General features: G+C 53.2%; 2 protein-coding genes across 3 annotated transcripts in view; one reads left to right on the top strand and one right to left on the bottom strand.

Annotated features, from left to right (window-relative positions):
• The window catches only part of CACNA1D (calcium voltage-gated channel subunit alpha1 D), a 299,526-nt gene extending 284,987 nt beyond the window's left edge, over positions 1-14,539 (top strand). Inside the window, 9 exon segments of the mRNA XM_047691769.1 lie at positions 4,197-4,313; positions 4,995-5,362; positions 6,037-6,063; positions 7,591-7,717; positions 7,719-7,741; positions 8,274-8,437; positions 11,075-11,196; positions 12,757-13,077; positions 13,552-14,539. Of these exon segments, the coding sequence (XP_047547725.1) occupies positions 4,197-4,313; positions 4,995-5,362; positions 6,037-6,063; positions 7,591-7,717; positions 7,719-7,741; positions 8,274-8,437; positions 11,075-11,196; positions 12,757-13,077; positions 13,552-13,845 (1,563 nt within the window). The 3' untranslated portion in view covers positions 13,846-14,539.
• Positions 14,540-14,662: 123 nt separating this feature from the next.
• The window catches only part of CHDH (choline dehydrogenase), a 38,235-nt gene continuing 33,577 nt past the window's right edge, over positions 14,663-19,320 (bottom strand). The window contains exon 9 of one of the 2 annotated variants that reach the window (XM_047691785.1): positions 14,663-15,410. The gene's annotated coding sequence lies outside the window, so the exon portion shown is untranslated. Of the gene's footprint in view, positions 15,411-18,408; positions 18,788-19,320 lie in introns of those variants that run through there. The other variant, XM_047691800.1, reaches the window with a different exon arrangement.

Below are 19,320 nucleotides of genomic sequence, written 5' to 3'. Positions count from 1 at the left end.
CGCGGAGGCAACGGGGGCCAGCTTGTAGATGAGCTGGTTTATTCTGTAAGACTCGAACCTCCTGTTTGTTCTTCTGATGGAGCTAGTCGGAAACGGTGCCCTCTGATTTGGTAGGGGCTGAATCCCGCCAAAGGGTTCACCAGCACTTGCCCTTCAGGAGACGAGTGTGCAGGGCCAGCCCCGGCTGAGTGAAGCCCTTGATGGAGACCAGGCTCAGCCAGACGGGGGCCCGTTGGCTGGAGTCTGAAAGCCTGGCACTCGTATCCAGAGATGAATGGCCTGGCCGGGTCCGACTGGAGACTCACATCTCGTATCTCCACTGTTACAGTGTAGGTTCAGGAGGGGTTCTGGCCTTTGACTGGGCTCACTGTGCCGCGAGAGCTGACAGCTCCCGGGTGTGTCTCACGGAGCTAGCTTAGGAGGGCAGCCGGCGCGGCATCTCTCCTGCACTCAGGTAGGAAAATCTGACCCTAAGAGTGGGCAAGAGAAAGGAAGGTAAATGGATGCTCCTATTGACATTAAAATACCATATTTTTATGCTGTTGCTTCAAAGATATTTAGAGAGATTTTGTAGTTTGGGTTTTGGGGTTTTTTTTTTTTTTGGTGATTTAATCATTCTATAGAGTAAATATCTATAAAATTCCAATTAAATGGTGTCTAAAATTTAAAGCAGCAGTCTACAGGCAAAGCGCCAACATTTCTTTTTTTAAAAGATATTTATGATACCATCTAGCATTTAAAAATCAACCAGAAACTAGGCTTGATTCTGTTTAATATTTTATATGATTGGACATCTTAAATCAAAAATGTTTCTATTTTATAGCATTTCTGTGTTTATTCAAAACCATAATTCTACTGTGATGTTAATGGAATGACTTTATACCGCTTTAATTGTGTTGGTTTAAGTGCTAATGACCACATTTCAGATTAAAGTAGTATTTTGCTGATAGAGGTAGACACAGATAATGAAAAATGAAAGAATGGCTCATTTTACTGATTGTAAAGTGTTTATTTCAAGGAAAAAAATGTTCTTTTTCTTAGGGCTGTGGAAAAAAGTAATTTTTTCAAGAGTTTAAGATAGTTTTCTGAGATCAGAACTTGTGCCTATGGAAATTTTGGAGCAGCCTAAGCTACCTTTTAGCTTGATATGTGTGCTAGAAAAATTTCATTATTATGTTTTGTGATATGTAATAAATTCAGGGTGCTGTGTTTAAGCTTCATTTCAGTTCAAGTTTGGAAACCTCTTTTTCCCTCTTTCCCAGACATGGCAGACAACCTACTCCTGACACCCCACTTCTGGCTCTCCCCACCAGCAGACACCCCACCCCTGACACCCCCTCAGCAGACACTGCACTCCTGGCACCACCACCCCCACCCCCTGCAGACACCCTACCCACCCCTGCTACCACCCCTCTGCACCTCCTCCCCCTGCCCCCACCACCCCATCCTTCCCCAGATCCCATGTGAAAGATTCAGGTCAATCCCTGACTCTTAGAAGATGTGTTTCTTCTTGCGTGGAGCGAGCAAAACATAACCATGATTTCTAAACCTCTGCTTTTGTGTCAAGGAAGTGTGATGCTTTTTATCCTCCTCTGATGTCTCTTTAATAAATATGTTGTCATTCTTTGTCCTCAGAAGGGGCCTCTTGAGCTGCCTCTCAGTTTTCTCCATGATTTATGTTGCAAACAAATTCTATGTCCTGTGTCTGTTCACCGCACTCTCCTGATCTTGTGTACCATTGGAGACCTGCTAGAGACCGTTTTTGTTTTTCTTATGCAATTATGTTATATGTGTATTTCAGTGAAATGTCAACCCGCCAACAGAGGATGATGTTAAAAATTATCCAAATAAATAGTTTTCTATTTCTTTTAATCAGACCTAGTCCAAATTGTTGAATGACAGTGAATAGGATTATGTGGGTTTGATTTTTTTCCCAAACTCAGGAGTATTCCAAGCCCTTGGTGCCTCGTGACATGGGTTCATATATATAATTTACCTGGGGCGTTGACTTAGTGCTTTGTCACCTATGTTTATCTTATAGACACAGCAGCAGATGTCTCAAACCTGGTCTTTCATTGGGAGCCTCAGATCTGTGGCCGGCCTTTCCTCCCAGTGATCCAAAGCCAGATAATGAAACCCTGGCTTAGCTAATCTTCCCTTGATGGTTGTGCTCTGGAAAACACTGAATGAATGAGCTGCAGGCTATTGGACACTGCAGGGCTGGACCTTGCTGCACAGACCCGCAGCTCTGTGTGAAAGAGCTCTCCCCCACTGGACGTTAGTGTTGCCTTCTCGATGTTTACAAGAGAAGGGCAAGTAGGTCCACGTCCAAGCCAGATGATTCCCCTGGCACAGATGTGCCAGTCTTGGGCATCCTGAGATAGGGAAAGTGTGTGTGTGTGTGTGTGTGTGTGTGTGTGTGCGCGCGCGCGCACCTACGTGAGTGTGTATGTGTATGCTTGTGCACGTGCAGCTCGTGCCTGTGGTCAGAGGGACGGGAAAGTAAGAGGTAGCTACTGACCATACCCTGAACTATTCTGGATTTGGTGGCAGGACATGTGTGTCTTTCCTCAACAAGACACAGCATTCCTAGCCAGGAACCTGAGAGTTGTGAATCCAGGCAGCTCTTGCATACCCACAGTTCATGAAATGGAAAGACCCCCCCACCCCCGCACCTGCTCCTCTGTTCAAAGAATAGACCTAGTCTGGTCTACTTTTTTTAACAGCATTGTCTCCTAAGGAGGAGGAGGCTGTTTTCACAGGAGCCTCTTAGGAAGTTCCTGTAGGAGTTCACTTTCTAAATTACCATCACCACCACTGGCATCTGCAGAAGACCAGTTGTGAGCTTTCCCACACCAGGGGGGCCAGCCCTGTGGGACCTGGCCAGACCACGGCCACCATCCCCACTCTCCCCGCCCCTCCCCACTCCCCACTGCTGGGGATTGTGAAGGAAGGGCCGGGACATGACCCCCTCCCCTGACGCCTGCCTCCAGGCCCAGTTGTCCCCTGCATCTTCATGACGGAGTGTGAACTACAGATCAGCCCTGTCCAGCCGGGGTTCAGATAGTCTCCGCTGTGGCTGCCAAGGTGCAGAAGGATTGCCCGCAAATGGGAGGGTCCTGCCCAGATTGAGGATGGGGGTCTTAAGCCTGGTGGCAGGGAGGAAATACCTCTTTCAGGTGCCAGTCTTTTTGTGGAAAAGGGTAAAGTGGCTGTAGTGTCCCTATCAGTCTTTAAGTCAGCATGCTATTTTTCTTCAAGTTGATGGTCAGAACAGAACTGTCTCAGAGCCAGCAACTCCACCTCTGCCTGTGTAGCAGAAGCCTCTCTGATGTTTCCCCAACAAAGCTGGGGACAACGGAAGGGCTTCTCCCAGGCCCTGTTCTGGTGGAACCTTAGTCCCAGTGTAAATAAGGCCAACGGCGAGGGTCTTGGGCAAAGGACTATGTGTGCGAGGGGCCAGGAGGGGTCATCCTGCACAGCCTCCAGAGGCTGGTGAGCCCTTTCCAGTGTGCTGTGGTCTTCAAGAAGATGATCCAGCTGTTGGCAGGTTGTTGGCCTGACCCCGGGTTCCAGGCCAGGGCACCACGGATGGCCACGGTGGCTGGCGCTGCACAGCGGCCTGGGTCTGTGTGCGTGTTGACCCATTCCGTCATGGTCCTGAATGTGCTGGTGATTGCAGTGTGTGCTGTCACGCCCTCGTTCCCATGGCTTTTTTGCAGAACGGGTGGCCCTGCTGGCTGCTTGGTCTCCTTGCCCCTTCACACTCGTACTTAGGTCATGGCGAGTGAATCCTGGCCACCCTCTCTATAGAGTGGCCCGGGCTGTGCTCCTGGCCCCCTCTGGGGCTCTGTCAGAGGACTCTGCAGGCCCTCCTTCTGTAGACTGTCATTTAGATGTGGTCATGTGCTCTTGGCCACGGCAGACGCTGTCCCTGCAAGCTGGGTTCCATGAGAAGGAGGTGACTGGGTCGGAGCCTCAAGTCTAGGACCGACTGGAACTCCTGACCATACTCTTCAACCCTGGGGCTTCGAGGACCCTTCAGTTACATTCACACGAGTAGTCACTCCTGTGGGTTGCCCTTTGGAGAAACCTTCCCTTGCCAGAGCTGAACCAGGCAGGAACAGAGCCAGGACCCAGGCCGGGCCCAGCGCACCCACATTGTCTAATCCGTTTTGCCATTTTTGTTGATCTAGGCAGGATTAAGGACACTGCATGACATTGGGCCAGAAATCCGGCGTGCTATATCATGTGATTTGCAAGATGACGAGCCGGAGGAAACAAAACGAGAAGAAGAAGAAGATGTATTCAAAGTAATTATTCCACGCCTAGCTACACACTGGCCACTTGGAGATAGCGGGGCAGGACTTCACTCTGGGGAGTCGGTGATCCCCAAAAGAACCTGGAGAATGCACGCCAGCCCCCGGGCCTAGAGGGGCTCACGGACCATGCTTTCCCCACAGCAGACCTTCGGCACCTCCTCTAGGGCCAGGCCTGCTTCCGTCCTGAGCTGGCCACTCTGTCCCATGCTGGCAGCTTAAGAGGAGTCTGGCCACAGCCGCTTGGCCGGTGTGGCTGAGCTTCCTGGGTCCTGCTAGCAGCTGCCTGCCTGTGTGACCCCCTTCTTCCCTGGGCCGGTCCTCAGCCCCCCCAGCCCAGAGAGCATGCCTCCTGTCCAGCCTCAACCGCTGGGGGCTGCCAGCTGGCGCTGCTGGCTATAAGTCACCTCAACCTGGAACGACGGGAAGAGCACACTTGTGTGACAGCCAAGAGCTTGCTCCCCAGCTCAGGGATTGGGAACCTTCCTCATTTCAGGGGGGCCAGCTGCCACACAGACACATCGGCCTGATCTGTGAGACACTCAGATTGCTTTACAGGGATCCTACGGAGCTTACCTAGCGTTTGTGTTTCGTGTAGAAAAAAATTACCTAACAAAGCTAGCCTGCATCAAATACTTGTTAAATTACCTGGTGTTGTCTCCCATTATTTTGCAGAGAAATGGTGCCCTGCTTGGAAACCATGTCAATCATGTTAATAGTGATAGGAGAGACCCCCTTCAGCAGACCAATACCACCCACCGTCCCCTGCATGTCCAAAGGCCTTCAGTTCCACCTGCAAGTGATACTGAGAGACCGCTGTTTCCTCCAGCAGGAAATTCGGGGTGTCCTAGCCATCATAACCATAATTCCATAGGAAAGCAAGCTCCCAGCTCAACAAATGCCAATCTCAATAATGCTAATATGTCCAACGCTGCCCCTGGGAGGCGGCCCAGCCTTGGGAACCTTGAGCATGTGTCTGAAAATGGGCGTCGCTCCTCCCACAAGCATGATCGGGAGCCTCAAAGAAGGTCCAGTATTAAAAGGTAACCTTTAAAGTGTGTTTGCACCTGGTGATACAGTGTCTGCCCCAGGCGCTGCTTTCTCCCCTGTGCCCTGGCGCACACACACGAGATGTGCAGGGGGCCTGGGCACTCGAACCTGTGAGTGCCGGGAGCCAGTGATGAACCCGAAGGATAAAGGGCCAGCAGCCACCTTGTGTCCTGCCAAAGGTGTTGGCCTTTAGGACAGCATCAGTTGCTGTAAACTCTACCTTCCCCAGTGGTGACCACATACCTTGGGACAGGAGCTGGCAACCGTTGTAAAGGGCCAGAGGGTAAATACTTTAAGCTTTGGGCACCATACAGGCTCCACTGAAGCAACTGAGCCCTGCTGTTGTAGAGGGAAAGCTGTCCTAGATGCTGTGTAGGCACGTGAGTGTGTCTGTGTCCCAAGAAAACTTTATGGACACTGCAGTGTGAACTTCCCAAGGTCACATGCGATGAAGTATTTTTCTTCCTTTGATTTTTTTCTTTGCAGCCCTTTTAGAGCGTAAGAACTGTTGGTAGCTCATGGACCTTATATGGTCTGTAAACCATAGTTTGCTGACCTCTGCACTAGGAACTAGCCTGATAATCTGCATTTCAAATTTCACTGGCAATGTTTAACCTTTATCTTCTCCCTCCCTCCCTCCCTCCTATGTTATGCCTTTCCTGGATAGAACCCGCTATTATGAAACTTACATTAGGTATGTGCTCATCACATGTGTGTGTGCATCGCATGCTCTGTGTTGTGAGTGTAACCCGCGGGCCTCTCAGTGCTGAGGGCTGAGAACTCCCTTTGAGGCAACAGCCTGATAGGATAGTGGAGCTTGGGCTGTGGACTCCAGAGGCAGAGGGATTGCTTTTTCCTTCCTTCCTTCCACCTTCCCTTCCCTCCCTTCTGCTCCTTCCCCTCCCCTTTCTCTCATTTTTTTAAGATTTTGTTATTTTATTTTAGAGAGAAAGAGCATGTGCAAGCCAGGGGGAGAGGGAGAGAAACTCAAGCAGATTCTTTGTTGAGCACAGAGCCCAACTCAGGGCTCTGCCTCATGACCCTGAGATCATGACCTGAGCGGAAACCAAGAGTCAGATGCTCAACCAGCTGTGCCACCCAGGCGGCCCAGTAGTTGATTCTTTCTAAGCAAAGGAGCTTTTCGGTTCCTCTGTGCATAGACTGTGTCATCCTCCAAGGACTGGTGTTCACACGCTCATGTGCCCGTGGGCTCGCCCCTGCACGCCTCGTGACCTCCATGTAGGGAGACTCCACGGCACACTTCTGGGCGCCTGGCCCGGGAGGCTGGCCCTGCCTGCTGCTGGCTGGGTTCAAGCCTCTTGTCGGGGCTTCATAAAAGTGTGACCCCAACCTCCTGAAGACTGGAGACCAGGTCTTCTCCTTTGTCTCCCGTGTAGCCCTCAACATTCGTGCACTGAGTCCTTCTGTATGTTTGCTGGACCAGGTTGAATTGTCAGTGGGACGGTCATTTTGTTGGGGACGGAGAGGCTGGGTCTCTTGGTTTTGGGGACGGAGAGGCTGGGTCTCTTGGTTTAATTGTAGCAAGTGTAGTCAGCTGCTCAGCAGCAACTTGAGAGAACAAAGAACTTGGAGGGTACACAGTCCTCTCTCTTGGGAGAGAGTCAATATGACGGAGCCTGGCTGGTTTTCCTGAGGACTGAGGCCAGGATAGCAGCTTTCAGGGAGCTAGCATGACAGTCTTGTCATGTGGGCAGGGCTATCTTCGAAAACCTGGCAGGTGTCACCCTTGTGAGTCTCCCCGGGGACACTATCCCAAACTCCTGTCGCATCTCCTGGGTCAGAGTTAGTGGGAGACTGGTCAGAGAGCCTCTTTGTTCTGGACCCTGAAGTCACATGGGCCAGAGAAGAAAGGAGCAGGGATCAGAGTAGCTGGCCTGGGAGCTCCGTGTCTTCTCCCCATGACTACTGATTGCTGCAGGCCTCTAGGTCCATTTGCTTATTCTGTTCTCCAAATGACACCCACTCCTTTGGCTCCATGGCCCCTGGGCACAGTGGTTTGGCATGGGCACTGTGCAAGTTACTGGGAGAGCGACCCCCTCCCAGCACACGCACATGCTCACACAGCGCTGCCGCCAGAGGCCTAACAGTCCAGTCCCAGGTACGCCGGGGAGGAGCCAGGGGCTCGTGGGGCAGGGGTGCTAGCCACGCACTGAGGCCCAGCTGGGTGCTCAGGTCCTCAGGCCTTCTCTCACCACTGCAGGTCTGACTCGGGGGATGAGCAGTTCCCCACTATCTGCCGGGAAGATCCGGAGATCTGTGGCTACTTCAGGGACTCCCGCTGCCTGGAGGAGCAGGAGTATTTCAGCGGGGAGGAGGGCTATGAGGATGCCGGGCTCACCAACCGGAAGCAGGTGAGCGGCTCTGCGGCTCCGGCTGACATCAGGAGGCCTGGCAGTCTCCTGCCCCTCGCACTCTGCAGCAGGGGCCCGCCAATACCACACCTGGGCTGCCTCAGAGGCAGGCAGAGTGGGGGCTGCCTTTTTTTTTTTTTTTTTATAAGATTTTATTTATTTATTTGAGAGAGACAGTGAGAGAGAGCATGAGCGAGGAGAAGGTCAGAGAGAGAAGCAGACTCCCCGTGGAGCCGGGAGCCCGATGCGGGACTCGATCCCAGGACTCCAGGATCATGACCCGAGCCGAAGGCAGTTGTCCAACCAACTGAGGCACCCAGGCGTCCCGGGGGGGCTGCCTTTTTAGACCAGCTTCTCCCAAAGCTCCGAATCTTCTGTGAAGCTGAGGACTGACTGCCTGGCTCTCCGCCAGTCCAGGGTGTCCGAAAGCTGGGGAGAGGACTGTGACCATGGGTGTGTCTGAGCTAAGAGGACTTGTTAACAAAGGTCTCATGTGCCCCTTACCCTTTCTCCTGGCCTTTTTGACCCCCAGGCAGAACTACAGCTACTACAGCCGATACCCTGGTGGCAGCTGGGACTTTGAGCAGCCCCGAGGCTACCATCACCCCCAAGGCTTCTTGGAGGATGAGGACTCACCCATTTGCTATGATTCCCGGAGATCTCCAAGGAGACGCCTACTACCTCCCACCCCGACATGTGAGGCCAGATTTTTTGTTTTGGGTAAAGCCTCCCAGAGAACAGTGTGACAGGTGTGGTCTCACTGCACTAGGGACAGTCAGTCTACAAGACCAGCAAGACCAGATGGGGTTGGAGACCCCATCAGTATCGGCTTTCCCTTCTGTCTCATCTGTGTCCCACGTGATTGAGCTCAAACCACTTCAGCACCATTCTTAACTCTCTGAGCACAGAGGAGGGCAGCATGTGGTCCTGAATGTGCCCAGTACATGCCCTCCGATGAGGGACTTTTGGTGCACATTATCATTGCCTTGGAGCCTGGGGTTCATCACGCGGGGTAGGCACGATGTGCGGCGTGGGGTTGTCAGGCTCTCTCTGTGGACCGGGTAACTGACCCTCAGGGGGCAGAGGTGCGCAGCCGCTGTGCAGAGCTGGACCTGAGCCCAGGCCTGTCCCACCAACACCGCCCCCACTGCACCTCTGAGGGCCGCCCCCCCCCCCACACCTCCCATCTTCGCCATGTGTCAGCCAGTGCCCTTGCTCATGGAGCAGGTTTTGGGTCAGTGCCCCAATCCTGGGGCTGGAGGAGTCCCATCCTGCTGAGAAGAGGCAGGGGGCCAACTGTCCCCCACCTGGTTTTCTTATGCAGGTGGCCTAAGTAGGATTGCAGGAAATGTAGCTCACCCCCCAGTGAGGGACTTGGGCCGGGGGAAGAAATGAAGCTGTGGCCCCTGCCTGCTCCTGACCGGGCAGGTGGATTTTGCACTTGGGGGCATTTTGGTGTTGGTTAAAAGATACCTATTCCTTGTGTTTCTGAGGAATGAAGCATATTTTTGAGCAGGACTCTAATCAGTAACCAAAAATAGCTAAGACACATTGTCTCTGAGTCGGCTGACTCCATGTGCCATAACCAATCCAGCTGAGTGGTGCCTGGGGCCCTCTTCTCTCTCCTGTGGTCACAAACATGCTGGGGAGTCTCACCAGACCCATTTCCACGGTTGATATTTAATTCTGCAGCCCCAGACACATGCTGCCAAACAGAGCAATTCTGAGCTCCCTAAATACTGGGTAAAACATGCAGGTGAGCCCGGCAGAGGCCCCTCGTCCGTGGAGTGCCCTGTCCTCCCTGGACCCTCCCTGTGTCCCCTACGGTGGCCACATTAATGCCCACCATTCGGGGCACCACTGAGCAAAGTGAGGAACCAGAGTGGGCCAGAGCAGATGCCCTCTGTATTTGTAAGGGCAAGTCAACCAAACGTATTTTATTTGCTTTGCTGCCCATCACTTCAGACCTTGGGCAGGGGAAGGTGAAGTGTTCCGCCTGTGTTTTCAGCAATGGTGGGATTATCTCCTCTGTCAGAATAGGTTGTGCACAGCCGGTGAGATGATGGGTGTATCCACGGACTCATTTTCAAAACAACGGCACTACCTGAATGAGAGAGATGGTGGTTTCCTCTGTGGGCTCCGAGCCCCTGGCCCTGGCCCGCTGCCCCTAGGAGGGTCATGGAGAGTGTGCCAACGGGAGAGGCCTGGCTGTCTCATGAGAACAGCAGCTGTTGTGCAGCTGTGTCCTGCCAAGGTGGGACATCGAGGCAACGGCGGCCCAGCACACCTCCCAGGGGACACCTTAGGCCTGCCTGGCTGGGGCTGCCTGTCTCTTCTACCTGCACTGGGCAGGGCCAGCCAAGGGCTCAGTCTTCTCACACTTTTAGATTAGAGCTCTCCCAGAACCCAGTTCTTGCTGCTTCCTGTGATCCTCAGGAAGCCTGGGAGGCTCGCCCCTGCACCTTTCCAGTATAGGAACCGGGGGGTGTGGGGTTTTGCTGGGGCATGAGAAATGCCTGGGATCTTAGGAAGCAGGGCTGAAGAGCCCTTGCTCCTGCCTTGCAAACTGTCAGGCCCCCACGCGTGTGTCTAGGGCCAGCAACCTTGAGCGTGGACCTATTCCCAGGGGACCTCTGGCCTGTGCTTGGGGGCCCAGAATTCGGACTGACCTCCTGGGCCCTGTGTCCCGTTAAGCCACAAACTCAGCATCTCTTGTCCCGGCTGTGCGTGAGCCTCCCATTTCGAGGCACTTTTAATGGTACAGCCGTATTCTCTAACATTAGTGGTGTTCTTTTCTGTTTTTGCCTTTGGTGTTACAGAAGCTGGGTCTTCCCCAAAGAAAGATTTTGCTTCTAACCTAGTTGAGCTGATAGCAAGTCACTCCCCTTAAAGCAGGTATAAGCACGGGAGCACCAGCAAGATGCCAGGCACCCCAGAAACACTTGGGATACCTGCAGGGAGAGAAGAGGGCAGCCCCAGGTGTTCCCAGGATTCGAGAACGACACTGTGTTCTTGACCTGAAATGCTGTGTTCCCCACAGTGTGTGTACTGGGCCGGGGCGTCCAGTCAGAAGAGCTGCCCTCCAGAGCCTTGAGCTCCGCCTCGTGAGAACAGGCCCCACGTTTACAAGAATCCAGCTTGCACTAACCAAAAACATCCTCAGTGAGGCAGCTTCTTCATCCTCCCGAAGTTCTGAGACCTCACCCGCTAATGCTTTTCCTTGGACGTATGGCTTGCTTCCTCTGGGGACCCTAGCTGAGTGTCCAGGGGCCACCCTGAGTCACGGGGGCCCCCCAGAACGCCGGTTTCACAGCCACTGCTGTGCTTTCTCAGCCCACAGGAGATCCTCCTTCAACTTCGAGTGCCTGCGGCGGCAGAGCAGCCAGGAGGAGGTCCCGCCGTCCCCCGCTGTGCCCCGCCGCACAGCCCTGCCTCTGCACCTGATGCAGCAACAGGTGAGCCGGCCCACCTGGCCTGGACCCCACAGGCCTGGGGGCAGCGGTGCAGGGGCCGCTCTCGGGACACCCCCCCTCCCGGCTGCCAGTAGCAGGAGGGAAGGAGAGAGCCTTCACAGACACTCCGGTTCAGTCCAAATAGACGTGGTCATGAGCCCCATTTCACAGATGAGCAAATATCAGGGAGAGGGCTGGTGACATGCCTGAGCTCCACAGGAGGTGCGTGACCAGTTGACCTAGGAGTCCAAGGCTGCCAGCTTCCAAAGCTGGGCCCTGGCCGTGGTGCACACTGTGTTCTCTCCGGGGCCTGGTACAGTCCCTGGTGCTTGGAGTGGTGCCCGCTTGCCTGGTCCTGAACCATCAGTGCTGCCCTTTATTTGCTCAGAGACATTCTTCCTTCATTAAGACACATCTGTAGAGACCTTTGCAGGCAGGGTGCTGGCATCGTGGGTGGGCGAGCCTCCAACCCTGCCTGCAAGGGGAGAGTGTGGTCCAGGGAGAAGGACCCGGCCACAGTGAGGTGGCTGGACAGGAGGGAGCCCAGGGCCTGGAGGAGTGGTGGGGCTGCAGCCCTCTCACCAGGGCTTTGCTTCAAGGGCAAGAATAAGGCACTTTTTCTTTCTGCAAAGAGCATGTCAGAGATGCGGTCCACTGCGTACGTGTGTCAGGGGCCGGAGGGCTCGTGGGGAGTCCCCAGCCCGTGAACGTGCAAAGCCAGCTCATGCCCAGCTCGCTTACCGCCGACGTCCTGAGCGCGTGAGCACTAGCTTCCATTTCAGGTGTTCTGTTCAGGTCTCTCCGCCAACTTCTTTCTTTTCTGCCTTCAGTTTTTATGTTAATTTTTATTCTTGTCCTGCTTTGTTGTGGAAGGACAAAGCATGGGAAGGCCCAGCCCTCAAATGCCACGAACCAAGTAGGCCTGGATGTCTCGGGGGGGGGGGGGTATGTGCGTGCGAACGCCCCTCCCTCTGCTGTCGGCCCCCACCCCCGCTCCAAGGGCCAGATCCCTGTGTGCACTGCCTCCTTCGGGTGGCTGTGGCTTCTGGTTGTGGCCCTCCGTGCAGAGAGGGAGCGCCGGGGTGGCTGCTTGGGGGCAACCAGAGGCAGGGGAAGCAGCTGGTGCCCAGAGCTACAGAGCAGCCCGGGTACTGGCTGGTGTGGTGAACTGCACTGGAGCGGAGAGAATGTGTTGCTTCCGAGGGCTGGGAATGACTCGTTTGCCCCATATGTCCTTCTGTATTTAAACCGAGAGAGAACTGGGTGGTGTGTTCATGCAGCCCAGGGAGAATGTCTTCTCTAATTCTCCACTGCTTGGCCACAGTTTCATGAATTAGCAGCTGATGCCTCCTTAGGAACAGGCATGAGAAGTTCATTATGGATTCGGGGAAATGGAAAACAGTCTGCCAGGAAGCCAGATTTTACTACCTGTGTCCTTTTCACATCCCTGTCTTTTATCCGCGGCCACCCCAGTGCAGCAGTGCCTCCTGCTTGCTGTGCCTGGGGAGCCCTCGGGCCCGCCCCTGAGGATCTCTGGCCCCGCCTCCTCTCGTCTCTCCCCAGATCATGGCAGTTGCAGGCCTGGATTCCAGTAAAGCCCAGAAGTACTCGCCAAGCCACTCAACCCGGTCATGGGCCACTCCTCCGGCGACCCCTCCATACCGGGACTGGACGCCGTGCTATGCACCCCTGATCCAGGTGGAGCGACCGGAGGCCCTGGATCAGGTCAACGGCAGCCTGCCATCCCTGCACCGGAGCTCATGGTACACAGACGAGCCTGGCATCTCGTACCGAACATTCACACCAGCCAGCCTGACCGTCCCCAGCAGCTTCCGCAACAAGAACAGTGACAAGCAGAGGAGTGCAGACAGCCTGGTGGAGGCGGTGAGTGTGCCACGGATGGGCAGGCTCCGGCACAGCAGAGGGGGACAGGCCAGTGCCATGGTGGTTTTGGGGGTGGGGTGAGGCTCAGGAGTCAAGCTGGGTCCCTCTCCCTCTGGATCACGCCCATTCCTCAGAAGCAAAAATGGTACGTATAGCGCGAGTGTAAGAACACCACCACTGCCCATTCTAATGGAGCTGGACCTAGGATGACAGGTGCCAGGCCTGCAGATAGCCCTACCTCCTACTGAGACCTTTTCCCTAGTGGGGCTCACTCTCATTGGGCGATATGTAGTGTTCGAATTCCATGACTTTTCCAAGTCATTCACATTTAACTGTCACATGTGAGGTCTAGCAATCAGGACTGGCAGAGTCCCCAGAGCACATCCTGTGGTTAGTGCCTGAGGGGGCTCCTCTGTCATTTTCCCGGCGGAGCCTTGTAAAGCATTTATGCCATCAATCCTCTATCCCGCACAGGTCCTGATATCTGAAGGCTTAGGACGGTATGCAAGGGACCCAAAATTTGTATCGGCTACAAAACACGAAATAGCCGATGCCTGTGACCTGACCATCGATGAGATGGAGAGTGCAGCCAGCAACCTGCTCAATGGGACTGTGCATCCCCGGGCTAACGGGGGCATGGGCCCCATCTCCCACCGGCAGGACTATGAACTCCAGGACTTTGGGCCAGGCTACAGCGATGAAGAGCCCGACCCCGGAAGAGATGAGGAGGACCTGGCAGATGAAATGATCTGCATCACCACCCTGTAGCCCCCAGGGAGGGGCGGACTGGCTCTGGCCTCAGGTGGGGCGCCGGAGGGCCAGGGAAAAAGTGCCTCGTAGTTAGGAAAGGTTAGGCACTAGTGTGGAGTCTGTATTCAATTAGACTTTTATACAAGTGATGTCATGCCTCATGGAAGCCATAAATCTGGTAGGGGATAGCCGTGTACCCATGCCCAGCCCCAGCTGTGGGAAGCAGCAGGTCGAGCCCTCCAGGGGAGGACCCGTGAGGAAGTGGGATAAGCCCTGCCCACTTTTCCAGCACGCCCCTGGGGCTTTCATCTGCACCCACCCACCAGCTGGCACAGTGGGGAAGGTCAAGGTGATGACGATCACCACACCTATGTCATTACCTCAGCCATCGGTCTAGCATATCAGACATTCACTGGGCCCAGCATATCCATTTTTAAACCCTTTCCCCCCAAATACACTGCTTCCTGGTTTCTGTTTAGCTGTTTGGAAATACAGTGTGTGAATCAGGACCTACCTACCAGCCGTCATCTGGAGAGGGGAGCAGGACCTTATACACAAGGTTTTCTGTTACGTGACCCCGGTTTACAAGAGAGTGTCACTCAGTCGGTTTCTGACTGTCCGCTCAAGGGCAACTGTAAACTGGAATAATCATGCACTCGCAACCAGGTAAACTTAGATACGCTAGTTTGTTTAAAAATTATAGATTACTGTACATGACTTGTAATATACTATAATTTGTATTTGTAAAGAGATGGTCTATATTTTGTAATTATTGTACCGTATTTGAACTGCAGCAATATCCATGGGTCCTAATAATTGTAGTTCCCCACTGAAATTTAGAAATTACTAGCATTTTTACTTGGGCTGTACAGAAGTAGAAGAAACAGAGCCAATTTTCATTTATTCCGTGAAAATCTTCTGGGGATGAAATTTTAAGTTCAAAAGAACTATAGAGATTTTTTCTAAAAATATTTGGAGTCACTCTAAATCTACCTTTACACGAGATATACCAGATGATGATTTACAGCCTTTGCTTTGGGCAAGAATTCCGGGATTTGATAGTGTACCTTTGGTCCGCCATGGGTCGCAGCGGTCTGTGACTTACTGAGCCTCTGCTAAGCTCATCCTGTCGGTCAAGCCGGTTACTCTGACCCTGTGGCATTCACAGCGGCACCTCTGCTGCCCCCACAAGACCTCTTTTGCATCTCTGGTGTCGAAATGATGGCACAGGTGGATGGAGTTCCTCTGCTCTCGCTCCCGGAGGATGGCTGCTGCTCCTTGTCCTGAACAGGGGTGCTGGGGGGGTGGGGGGCGGAGGGGCAAAGTGATGATCTGCAGGATTAGAACGCTGGGTCTGTCCGGGTCGTATTGTTGCCTTTTTACACAACACTGATGTACTGTGTGTTCTCTTTGAGGGCTTTTATATGCAACTGAATGAGGGCTGAAGTTTTCATTAGAACGTACTCACACTCCAGTTGTACTGCCTGATGAAAACCCACTTTTGGACCACGAGACCCACCAAGGCTTCCTTTTCTGTTCAAGGAATCATGCCGACTTTGTCAAGTTACCTTGGCAGGGATTCCCTGCGGTCAAAAAAAAAAAAAAGACAATTATTAGTTTTTGGTTCAAAATTTTTAAATATTACCTAGACAACCTGTTAATATTTTGGGTTTGTTTTTCGTTTTTTTTTGTAAATAATACTTTGTTATGAAGACCTTACAAACCTCTTCTTAAGACATTCTTACTCCAGATCCAGGCAAAAACACTTCAAGGTTTGTAAATGACTATTTCCTGACATAAATTTTTTTTAATTAAAATGCAAAATGTTCTTCAGAATAAAACCGTGTTAATAATTTTTATCGTATGAGAGAGCACTCACTGCAAAGAGCCGCTGTGGGCCGGTGAGCTCTGCAGAAAGGGGGGGGGGGGGGGACACTCGGTGAGGGCAGTCCTGGGACGGTGTAACTGCTATCCTCACGGCTCCCTCCTTGATGCCCACGGTCACGCAGCACTGGCTACAGAGAGCACTGTTCCTCCTAAAGGGCTAAGCCATCGTCCCCATCACCTCTGCTGGGCACTGTTCTCACTGTGTGGCTTCTCAGCAGCAGCCCTACCAGGATGGGGTTTTCTGGTGCAGGCCGCCATCTTTCCCCATCAGGACTCACAAACTGGCCTGCAGACAGGCTGCACCAGTCCTAATGGGCCCGCGTTAAGTCTGGTCCGACCTCCCATCTACCATGAAATTGTTCTTTGTGAGAAGTTTGAAGTTATCGAACCATGTGGTGGTGGTGGTGTGTACCCTTTGCTTCAGGAAAGTTTTAAGATGAAATGTTTCTTTTTGGCCCCCTCCCCCTAAAAAAGGTTATTTTGTTGTATCCCCAGGAATAGCGGATTTGGTTTTGTGCTTTTCGTACCACAAATGGAAAGGGCAGCTCTGCTTGAACTTCCAACCAGCAGGAACCTCCTTAACAGCTCTTTCTCCTATTTCCATCCAGGTAGCTGGGCCAGATGGGGCTTTGCGGCTCTATTCCCACATTTTGGAGCCTGCCAGAGGCCAGGAAGCTTCTCGGTACACAGTGTGGGCTTTACTTGCCTCACTGCTGACCCCATGTCTGTTAAAGGAACCAGGGCACTCTACTTCAAATTGTTTATATGTTACGGTCTTCAGTGTCTTTGCCAGTTGTGTTTCCTTACCAAGGTTTCTCCTGTTGTGATCGGCTGCAGGTTTGTTCTAAAAACTGGTCAGTGACAGAGCTCCAGCTCCTTCCCTGACTCAGAAACAGACACCACCGAGGCTTACATGTGTTGACAGTTTTTATTTCTCCAAAAGGATATGCCTTCTTTCCTGGGGACGTGAGAGGGCAGGAGAATGGGGAGCAGGCCCGGGGCCCCTGCCTCCAACGCGGGAGCATCAGCTGAGAGTGGCCTCGCAGGCACCCTGTGGGGACGGCGGCAGGAGAAAGGACCGGGGAGGCTGCCCGGCTCCCAACACAAGGCTGGTGGAGAGAGCTTGCGTTTTCTTCTGGTTTAAGAAAAAAGGACGTAGTTATTAGAGCTGATGTTAAGTTGGTGGAAACAGGAAACAGCCTTTGTGGGGAGGAACAGGGTTTGGCTGGAGATGAGGCTCTTTTGAATTTATGGAAATGAGGATTCCCACAGTTGGCCCTGGAAGCAGAAAGGCGGTGCATCCAGGTGCCAGGATCTGGCTTCCAGGACCTGCCATTTCCTGGTTCTGAGCCGCAGAAGAGGCGGGGCTGTTCCTCGCCTGTGCCTTCTGTCTGTGGTTGGACCAGGAAGAACCTTCTGCTCGTGCAGCAGCTGGAACACACAGGCTTCTTCGAAGGGAACCGTGCTCAGAGCCTGATCCAGGTACACACACGGCTCCGTTACACTTTTCCAACCATTGTTTACGGAGTACTTCCGGCTGTTAGTATCATAGGCTCTTTGCTAAGGGGCTTAAATAAGCTTCCTCCCAGGACCGAGGGCTGGCCTGGTGTCTGGGTGCCCTGAGAGCTGCCTGGCCCAATGGGCACTCTCCTCCCCTCTCTGGCTTCCTCAGCCAACAGCCCTCTTTCTGAGGTCCAGGCTTCCCTCACGGCACTGGGACTTGGAGACAGCCCGCTGTTGCGGCACGGGCCACAGTTCCCCTCTGCCAGGTGGCTGCCCTTCACCTGTCAGGACTCCAGCAAGCAGCCACCCCAAGCCCAATATTCTGCCCTGTGGCTGAACCCCAGCAGCACAGCATTCCGCTCGGACTTCCATGGGGCCTGGGTATGGAACATGCACCGTCTTCTCTGAGACTGACTTCTCCACGTGGCTAATTATGTGATCCTATGGAACAAGGCTCAGTGGCCAAGAGTGGGGGAGGGGCCCAGATGTCATCCGGCCGTACAGCTTGTCACACCTCTTCCGACAGGTCATTCTGCTTGTGTGACGATGCAGACACAGTGGCAAACCAGCCCTGTCCCGGAGACTGACACCACCACAGCACGCAGAGAGACAGCGGAAAGGCATGGCTGGGCCATGTGGCCTACCCACACTAGAGAAGGTCCACATGGTCACGCTCAGGCCTGGGACCCCTCTACCCACTGAACTTGCTACTCGCTGGCCCTCTGAGCAGGGGGGGGTTGGCTCCCACACTGCCCCACTGTTCTTTCATCCCTGCAGGTGGCCCGGGGACCCCGAGGATGGTGGCTGTGGACCACGGCTGTGGGGCAGATGGGGAACCTCTCTAGGAGAAATAAATCTCTTGGCCGACTTAGACCCTCCCTTGGAACAGAAAATAAAGCAAGAGGCAGGTAAGAGGAAACCAGAGCTCCTTTAAATTTGTAAGGGAACGAGAGTTGTGATGGTTTTCTTCTTCCCATCTTTCTGGAAGGTCTTTCTCACAAACACAAGTTGTGGCTGTCCAGCCTCCAAGCTATCTCCGTCTACTCTGATCCTGGGGAAAGGCTGGAATGCCCCCTTTCCCTCCCCTTCTTGTTCGGGGCAGGTTTCCAGAGCACAAGTCTTTTCTCCCCTGCCGCAGATGGTGGCTTTGTAAATCTTCAGAAAAATCCATCCAAAATGCATTTAGTTTTCATTACCTACTAAGAACAGTCTGGCCAAGGCATCTCCATTCAAAAATCGGTTACTGGATTACATGATTGAATTATAGGAAGTTTAAAGATCAAAGAACTATTTTAAATGCTACTTGTATCTCGTTTCCCCCCACCAAACTCAAATCTTTGCCAATTTATTTTCATGGGATCAGGTGTATAGTGTGACTTGACTGCTTTTTCCATCAGCCTCCGCTCGATCCCTGTCTGCTCCCGTGGACGGCTGCTGAATACAAATTAGCCAGCTTTGCCCATGGCAGGTCATCTCCCCAGACTGACAGGAAAGCATCCTCTCAAGCTAGCTGCTTTGGCTTGGAGCAGCGGTCTGGTCTGTCGGGTTTGCTCTAGGTTTCTAGGTTTCCCTGGTAACAGGAAAATAGTTTAAAATGCTAAATGAGGAAACCTATGGTAATAAAGAGACTCTCCAGACTCTTCTCTGAATAAGGTCCAGAAATCGGGCTGTGTTTAATAAGAACCAGAGTATTGGAGAGGTGGGCCTCAGAGTGACCCAACTGGGAGGGGACACGAGAAGCAGAAGAGAAAGAAGCCTGTGTTTCTTCAGGCAGACAGCTTTCTTTCTGAACGGAGATGCTAGAGGCTTAGGCACAGGCCTCAGCAGCTGGCGGCCTGAGGCCTATGCCTCCCGTGCCGTCCAGCCTGCACCCAGCCTCTGCGCACAGCACCCTGCTCCCAGAGTGTCTTGCCTTAATTAAGAGGGAGGCCCGGGAGAGAACCACTTCCTTTAAATCTGAGCAGGACCCAGGGTTGCAGAGTGCCATGGAGTATAAGATAAGGCCGTGGCTGGAGTTAGCCATCCTCCTCCACTGGCCAGCTCCCCTTCCCCAGTCCCTTTTACTGCCCCTTCAGGAGGTTGGGGGGCAGCCTGCAGAAAAGT

Source organism: Lutra lutra, chromosome 1, assembly GCF_902655055.1.
Source record: "Lutra lutra chromosome 1, mLutLut1.2, whole genome shotgun sequence".
Taxonomy (NCBI): domain Eukaryota; kingdom Metazoa; phylum Chordata; class Mammalia; order Carnivora; family Mustelidae; genus Lutra; species Lutra lutra.
Note: the sequence above shows the minus strand (reverse complement) of the source record. Positions and strands in the feature narration are given on the sequence as shown.